The sequence below is a fragment of the Neoarius graeffei genome, chromosome 24 (genome assembly GCF_027579695.1).
Source record: "Neoarius graeffei isolate fNeoGra1 chromosome 24, fNeoGra1.pri, whole genome shotgun sequence".
NCBI classification, from domain to species: domain Eukaryota; kingdom Metazoa; phylum Chordata; class Actinopteri; order Siluriformes; family Ariidae; genus Neoarius; species Neoarius graeffei.
In genome coordinates this window covers 47,599,337-47,608,052 of record NC_083592.1, presented here as the reverse complement: position 1 = coordinate 47,608,052, position 8,716 = coordinate 47,599,337, and the positions used below count along the sequence as shown (strand labels likewise).

Genomic DNA, 8,716 nt, shown 5'->3' with positions numbered 1-8,716 from the left:
CGTCACTGCAGGAGGACGTGGGCATTGGCCCGGAGAAGACTCATTCGCTCCGCCCTTGCATCCAAGAGGCAGGCCAACAAACGCCACTCCAAGGTACCGGCCTACCGGGTAGGACAACGAGTCATGCTCTCCACGCGCCACCTGCCACTTAGAACCGTCTCCTGCAAACTAGCACCCAGGTTCCTTGGACCCTTTTTCATCAAGAAGGTAATCAACTCATGTTCCATCATTTAGCGGTTGCTGTATCACCACATGAATGAACAGGTTTAATTTTTTCTTGTTGGTTGAAAATGAGCAACAATGAGACCTGCCCTCCAGAAGAAGCCCAGGACATCAGCCTAACGGTCTTCCTCTGCCTGGTCTACACAACAGGATTCCTTCTTAATGTCTTCAGCCTCTGGGTCTTCATCTTCCAGATGACCAAATAGAACGCTGGCACGGTTTTGCAGTTCAACTTGGCAATAAGTGATGCACTTGCCTTTCCTGCTGTCCTGCTGCTGGCAGCCTACTTTGTCAATGAGAACAAATGGGAGTTTGGCTGCTTTTTGTGTAACTTGAAAATAGCCTTAATCAGTACTCACATCTATGGCAGCATTCTGTTCCTAACCCTCACCAGCATTCATCGCTATGTGGTTGTGGTTCACTTCAAACGATCATCACTGATGAAACAGAAAGCCTTTGTGAAGAAGCTGTGTTTTGGAGTGTGGTGTTTTCTGCTCATCGGCGCCATAATATTTGGCATTCTGCTGCCTGTTACTGATGTAGATGAGTGCAAACAATGTTTTTCCATACATCAAACCAGACTTGCCAGTAAGTACTTCATTATCAACTTTGTACTCATTGTTTTTGGCTTTCTTGTGCCTTTCACTGTGGCTGTGGTTTGCTACAGCTGTCTGGCTTGAACGGTAACCCAGGTAAACATCAACTCACTGCGTAGTCAGTCAGTCAAGACAAAGTCACTAAGGATGATAGGAATATGTCTGGTCATCTTTGGATTCCGCTTCTTCCCTCTCAATGTCACTTGGACTGTCGCAGTTGTTCTTAAAAAGTATTTCCCTGGACACTGTCGGCTTCTTACACAAGCAGAAATGGCATACTACTCATCTTATGTCCTGGCAGGAGTCAACTGTTCCTTGGACCCCCTTTGTCACAGTACAGTACAGTCCATCCATGCCTGAGTTTGTGGGATAATGTTTTTGGTGGCCATCCATCAAGGAGGATGTCCAGAGGTTTGTGGCAGCCTGCAACATCTGCGCCTGGAACAAGACTGGCAACAGACCCCCTGCCAGCCTGCTGAGACCCCTTCCTCTTCCCCACTGGCCCTGGTCACATACAGCCCTGGATTTCATCACAGGACTCCCTAATTCAGGTGGCAATACTTTTATCCTCACTGTTGTTGACGGTTTTTCTAAAGCTGTTCATTTTATCCCTCTGCCCAAGCTTCCCACTGCCAAGGAGACCACCGAATTGCTGATACTCCATGTTTTCCGTCTACACGGACCCCCCTCAGACATTGTATCAGACCATGGACTCCAGTTCTCTGCCCAATTCTGGAAGGTTTTCTGTAAACTCATTGGTGCTTTTCGCAGTCTGTCTTCAGGTTTTCACCCTCAGACCAATGGACAGACAGAACGGGCCAACCAGGAGCTGGAAGTGGCTCTCAGATGCATGGTGTCCAAGGATGCTGCCTCCTGGAGCAAGACCCTTCCTTGGATAGAGTACGCTCACAACTCCTTACCCATCTCTGCCACAGGTCTTTCCCCCTTCCAGTGCTCTCTGGGTTACCAGCCACCACTCTTCCCTGTCCAAGAAGAAGTCGCCATGCCCTCTGCCCAGGTGTTTGTGCGCCGCTGCAGGAGAACATGGACATTGACCAGGAAAAAGCTCCTACGTTCTGTCAAGATGTTTAAAGAGCAAGCCGACAAACACCGCTCAGCAGCTCCCATCTATCATGTGGGGCAGCGGGTAATGCTCTCCACTCGCCACCTGCCCCTCAAGATGGTCTCCCGCAAATTGGCTCCCAGGTTCATAGGACCTTTTCCCATCTCCAAGGTAATTAATCCCTGCTTTATAAGACTGTCTCTGCCCATAACCATGTGCTGTATTCACCCAACTTTCCATGTCTCCCAAGTCAAACCCCTTGTCTCCAGTTCCCTGTCCCCACCCTCTAAACCCCCTCCTCCTCCCAGGTTCATAGATGGCGGTGAGGTCTTCATGGTCAGGAGGTTGCTGAAGGTATGACGCCGAGGCAGAGGACTCCAGTACCTGGTTGATTGGGAGGGGTATGGTCCTGAGGAGAGGAGCTGGGTTCCTGCCAGGTTCATCATGGATCCCACCCCCATCACGGACTTCCACCAACAACACCCTGAGGCACTTCCTGAGGCACCCGTTGAAGGGGGGAGACTGTCACAGTCTGGTCCAGTCCATCCATGCCTGAGTTTGTGGGACTTCCATGCCGGCTCCAGGCCGGATCCGGGACAGGAATTCAGTCCTGCCTTGCTGAAGGCCACTTTCCCGGAAGTGGCACTCCCACACCTGCTACCACTCCTCTCCCATCAGCCAGGGCCTTCTTAAGAACTGTTTGGAGCTACTCCAGTTGCCAGACTGTCTCCTGTAGACTTTCCTTGCCTCGCTACAGCCTTTTGATATTGTGCCTTCTTGATTCCCCCTGCCTGAATTGTTCCTTGTTTTTTCTTGTCTAGTTTTCTGTCCAGTTTTTTGCCCCGTTGTACCTGTCTGTTCTTTTTTTTGGATTGTGTTTTCGCTTCCTCTGCCTGGATTTCCCTTGTCCCTGTTTGTTTTTTTGTGAAGATTTCTGTCCTGTTTTTGTCCCTGACTGTGCCTGCCTGCTCCACTGTTTTTTTGACCTCTTGGCCCATTCTTTGATGACTGATTTTTGCCTTAGCCCTATTGTACCTCTGCCCTCTACTTCATTAAAGAAGTTTTTCTCTGAACACTGCCTGTTTTGAGTCTGCTCTTGGGTCCTCACTTCACCTCAGCTCACCATTTCTAACACCCTTATCTATTTCTTTGGCTCACACAGTTTTAATAAAGCATTCCAAGGATCTTTGAAAATAACAAGAAGTCAACAGGAAGGAGACAACAGGACTGAAACAGAGACAACAAGTAACAGTGCAAATAGAAATGCTATCGATACAGTATGTTCAGGAATAGTGTTATGTACAGTGGTGTTTGAAAGTTTGTGAACCCTTTAGAATTTTCTATATTTCTGCATAAATATGACCCAAAACATCATCAGATTTTCACACAAGTCCTAAAAGTAGATAAAGAGAACCAAGTTAAACAAATGAGACAAAAATATTATACTTGGTAATTTATTTATTGAGGAAAATGATCCAATATTACATATGTGTGAGTGGCAAAAGTATGTGAACCTTTGCTTTCAGTATCTGGTGTGACCCCCTTGTGCAGCAATAACTGCAACTAAACATTTCCAGTAACTGTTGATCAGTCCTGCACACCGGCTTGGAGGAATTTTAGCCCATTCCTCCGTACAGAATAGCTTCAACTCTGGGATGGTGGTGGGTTTTCTCACATGAACTGCTTGCTTCAGGTCCTTCCACAACATTTTGATTGGATTAAGGTCAGGACTTTGACTTGGCCATTCCAAAACATTAACTTTATTCTTCTTTAACCATTCTTTGGTAGAACGACTTGTGTGCTTAGCACGGGCAATTGCTCTAAGACAACGAGGGAGGCTCAGCCTCCTCTAAAAATGACAAACATCGTGTAGGATGAATTGCGCTAGGCTTATGTGATAGCCGACCTTATAACATTGCTATTTCAGATCCAGAATCATAGAAATATATGTGCTCAACCCAACTACAGTGCGAAATCATTCCGTTATAACTTTCCCCAGTTCGCCTAATGTGTGCGCGAGTTTTTCCCCCTCGTGACAGCGCGATGCAGCCCAGCCTCAGTGGACTTCAATGGCATTTGGGAGCTATGCACTTTTCAATCTCAAAAGGCAAGATGATTATTGGACAAATACTGCGAAAACGCCTGCCCACGGAGTCTCACGGACTCCCAGCCTCAGTGGACTTCAATGGCATTTGGGAGCCATGCGCTTTTTAATATCAAAATGCAAGACGGTTATTGGACAAATACTGTGAAAACGCCCACCCCACGGACTCCCAGCCTCACAGTGGGAGGGACATGGCAGTTTCCGCGAGGAGACTGGTGATTGGTGAAAGCAGCCGGATATTTTCTTTGATTGACAGCTCGTTTCAAATATAGACAGGCAGCGGTGAATTTCAGTCCCATGCGGATTTGCAAGTGCTGTGGTGTATTGTAAGAGATCAGCTTACATTTTGATTTCATTCATTACATACGGTTTCTACCAGCTTTTTTAGTTTGTATATATTTTCATTGTAAATAAAGTGTAAATATAGTGTTGTCAAGTTTGCTATCTTAGTTCCAGAAATTTCGTTTATTTGAGTGACTGAACTTGAAGTTGAGGGGGCTAGTCAGCTAGCAAGAAAGCTGCGCACGGATGCCAAGCATTGCTGATTTAATTTTGCCGAAGCCATTTGCCAGTCTTCCTTTCGAGGAAAAAATTAAAATTAAAGAGCAGGGTAGACCAATGCCTCAAATTGACTTGGTGAAAAAGGTAGGGAATAATACTCGTTCTTTTCAGCTCTCCTGGTACGAGAAAGTGAATTGGCTAACAGCAAGTGACCCACATCAACAACAGTAAATAGCCTACTTTAGTAATATGTCATGGATGGACCAAAAATATAGAATCTATTTAAAATGTTTATGCTGAGTATATTATATTGGAATATATATTTTTCTGGATATGAATTAAACACAGCTACAATTTGGAAAACATTTTTAAACAAAAACACAGCCGAGAACATTTCACACTACAGACCTGGATTAAAAGTGAATGGTTATCAAAATTGTCAGTAAAACATTTCTCAGTCAAAATAAGTAAAATATAGGGAAAGTGTCATTGAATGAAATGTGTGGCACCCAGCTCTATGTTTGGCTCCCCAAGGTCAGTGCTTGTGCCTATTCCAGAACACTTTGCTGTTACTGCTGAGGTTCCTGACAAAGAGCTGCTTTCAATAATGATCAATTTTTAAACAACATGCCACAATTTTAAAATATAAAATGTTAAAATATACCCCCCCCCCCCCCCCCCCCAACACCACCATCATGTATATTGGACAGTAGGCTAATGGGCCAAAAGAACCTGTTATTTCACAGTTTGTGACCCTGCCAACAATCAGCCATATCAGAGGCAAGAGTATGGGCAAAATTGATGTGTTTTTTCTTTTTTCTTTTAAAATCTGGAAATATCGTAACTGACCAGCCTCCCCTGTTTGAAAGACTACCAGCCACCACTGGTGCTTAGGGTCGTTGTCTTGCTGCATGACCCACCTTCTCTTGAGATTCAGTTCATGGACAGATGTCCTGACATTTTCCTTTAGAATTCACTGGTATAATTCAGAATTCATTGTTTCATCAATGATGGCAAGCCATCCTGGCCCAGATGCAGCAAAACAGGCCTAAACCATGATACTACCACCACCATGTTTCACAGATGGGATAAGGTTCTTATGCCGGAATGCAGTGTTTTCCTTTCTCCAAACATAACACTTCTCATTTGAACCAAAAAATTATATTTTGGTCTTATCCGTCCACAAAACTTTTTTCCAATAGCCTTCTGGCTTGTCTACATGATCTTTAGCAAACTGCAAACGAGCAGCAATGTTCTTTTTGGAGAGCAGTGGCTTTCTCCTTGCAACCCTGCCATGCACACCATTGCTGTTCAGTGTTCTCCTGATGGTGGACTCATGAACATTAACATTAGCCAATGTGAGAGAGGCCTTCAGTTGCTTAAAAGTTACCCTGGGGTCCTTTGTGACCTCGCTGACTATTATACGCCTTGCTCTTGGAGTGATCTTTGTTGGTCAACCACTCCTGAGGAGGGTAACAATGGTCTTGAATTTCCTCCATTTGTACACAATCTGTCTGACTGTGGATTGGTGGAGTCCAAACTCTTTAGAGATGGTTTTGTAATCTTTTCCAGCCTGATGAGCATCAACAATGCTTTTTCTGAGGTCCTCAGAAATCTCCTTTGTTCGTGTCATGATACACTTCCACAAACATGTGTTGTGAAGATCAGACTTTGATAGATCCCTGTTCTTTAAATAAAACAGGGTGCCCACTCACACCTGATTGTCATCTCATTGATTGAAAACACCTGATTCTAATTTCACCTTCAAATGAACTGCTAATCCTAGAGGTTCACATACTTTTGCCACTCACAGATATGTAATATTGGATCATTTTCCTCAATAAATAAATGACCAAGTATAATATTTTTGTCTCATTTGTTTAACTGGGTTCTTTTTATCTACTTTTAGGACTTGTGTGAAAATCTGATGATGTTTTAGGTCATATTTATGCAGAGATATAGACAATTCTAAAGGGTTCACAAACTTTCAAGCACTATTGTATCTGCATAATTTTATTCATTGTGCTGCTGTCAAGGGATTTGTGGATTAGCTAACTGCCTAAAACAGCAGGTATATTGGTGTACATAATAAAGTGGCTGGGGAGTGTGTACAAATTCAATGTTAAATATAACTTTGATAATGAAAGGATGTGATTTTCACCTCTAACTTTTTTTTTTATTAAGCCAGCCCACCCTGACTCTGCTTCATGGATCCAACTGATGTAAAGATTTTATCAGTGTTTATTAGGTCATGCTATTTCTGTGAACTGGTGAAATACTGATTCTACCTCTTTCTCAGAAAAAACAACAGAACTGCCCTGTTCTTCGTCCTCTTTCTTTCACATCGTTTAGCAGTTGCTGTATCACCACATGAATGAACAGGTTTAAGTTTTTCTTGTCGGTCGAAAATGAGCAACGATAAGACCTGCACTGTAGAAGAAGCCCAGGACATCAGCCTAACGGTCTTCATCTGTCTAGTCTACACAACAGGATTCCTTCTTAATGTCTTCAGCCTCTGGGTCTTCATCTTCCGGATGACCAAATGGAACGCTGGCACGGTTTTGCAGTTCAACTTGGCAATAAGTGATGCACTTGCCTTTCCTGCTGCCCCGCTGCTGGCAGCCTACTTTGTCAATGAGAGCAAATGGGAGTTTGGCTCCTTTTTGTGTAACTTGAAAATAGCCTTAATCAGTATTCACATCTATGGCAGCATTCTGTTCCTAACCCTCATCAGCATTCATCGCTATGTGGTTGTAGTTCACTTCAAACGATCATTGCGGATGAAACGGAAAGCCTTTGTGAAGAAGCTGTGTTTTGGAGTGTGGTGTTTTTTGCTTGTTTGTGCCATAATATTTGGCATTCTGCTGTCTGATACCAAGGTAGATGAGTGCAAACAATGTTTTTCAATACATCAAACCAGACTTGTCAGTAAGTACTTCATTATCAACTTTGTACTCGTTGTTTTTGGCTTTCTTGTGCCTTTCACTGTGGCTGTGGTTTGCTACAGCTGTCTGACTCGAACAGTAACCCAGGTAAACAGCAAATCACTGCACAGTCAGTCAGTCAAGACAAAGTCACTAAGGACGATAGGAATATGTCTGGTCATCTTTGGATTCAGCTTCTTCCCTCTCAATGTCACCCGGACTGTCGCAGTTGTTCTGAAAAAGTACTGCTCTGAATGCAGTCAACTTTTTACACAAGTGGAAACGGCGTACTATTCATCTTATGTCCTGGCAGGAGTCAACTGTTGCTTGGATCCCATTATCTATTTCTTTGGCTCACACAGTTTTAATAAATCATTCAGACGATCTGTGACAATAAAAAGAAGTCAACAGGAAAGAGATGACAAGACTGAAACAGACACAAGTAACAGTGCAAATAGAAATGCTATCTGTCCAGTATCTTCAGAAATGGTGTGATAGCATTTCAGATGTACAAAACATCTCGTTCTTATTTCCTTTGGTGTTTTAATTTATGTTTGGTTGTGATCTCTTTCTGTAATTTTGTTCCATCATATTTTCCGTGAAACGTTTTCTGTGGGGTGTAATGCTAAAATATACTTCTGCATCTTTGGTACACTGTGAAATATTTTCTTCACTGGTTTCCTTTGTCATGCCATTCTTCTTAATATATTTTATCATAATACTGTTAAGCATTTCAGGACAGCTTATAGTTTATTACATGCAGTTTATTACATGTAATGTTGTGTGAAATTATCAATACAATGTACACTGCCAGTGAAGGTTTTGAACACCCTTTGGTTTAAAAAAAAAAAAAAAGGATTCTCGTTAAATATTCTAAATATGTATGTAACCAATGTTTATTATTCATGAACTAAAAAATATATGTAACTTACAGTCTTGAAGTACCAACTTCACCAAGCAAGGGCACTTGCCTTGAATAAAGCACTCACTTAAAGGTTCATTATACATTGCTCTCTCTTCTTAAAAACATGTTGTGTATTCCTGGGATAAGCTGCAGATCCACTGCAACCCTGACCAGGATAAAGTGGCTATTAAAGAAGAATGAATGAGTTTGGGGGCAGCACGGTGGTGTAGTGGTTAGCACTGTCGCCTCACAGCAAGAAGGTCCTGGGTTTGAGCCCAGTGGCCAGTGAGGGCCTTTCTGTGTGGAGTTTGCATGTTCTCCCTGTGTCTGCATGGGTTTCCTCCGGGTGCTCTGGTTTCCCCAACAGTCCAAAGACATGCAGATTAGGCTAATTGGTGACTT

At 43.3% G+C, this 8,716-nt stretch overlaps 1 protein-coding gene and 1 pseudogene across 1 annotated transcript; both read left to right on the top strand.

The window, feature by feature from the left end:
- Positions 1 to 290: 290 nt before the first annotated feature.
- Positions 291 to 6,684, top strand: LOC132872371 (lysophosphatidic acid receptor 6-like; annotated as a pseudogene).
- Positions 6,685 to 6,847: 163 nt separating this feature from the next.
- On the top strand, positions 6,848 to 8,097 carry LOC132872120 (P2Y purinoceptor 1-like). Its single transcript, XM_060906723.1, has one exon. It carries the CDS (start codon positions 6,895 to 6,897, stop codon positions 7,903 to 7,905), a length of 1,011 nt encoding a protein of 336 aa, XP_060762706.1. The 5' UTR covers positions 6,848 to 6,894; the 3' UTR covers positions 7,906 to 8,097.
- The last annotated feature ends 619 nt before the right edge of the window (positions 8,098 to 8,716 follow it).

Coding starts and splice junctions, on each gene's coding strand:
- LOC132872120 (XM_060906723.1), top strand. CDS start 6,895: ATGAGCAACGATAAGACCTGCACTGTAGAAGAAGCCCAGGACATCAGC.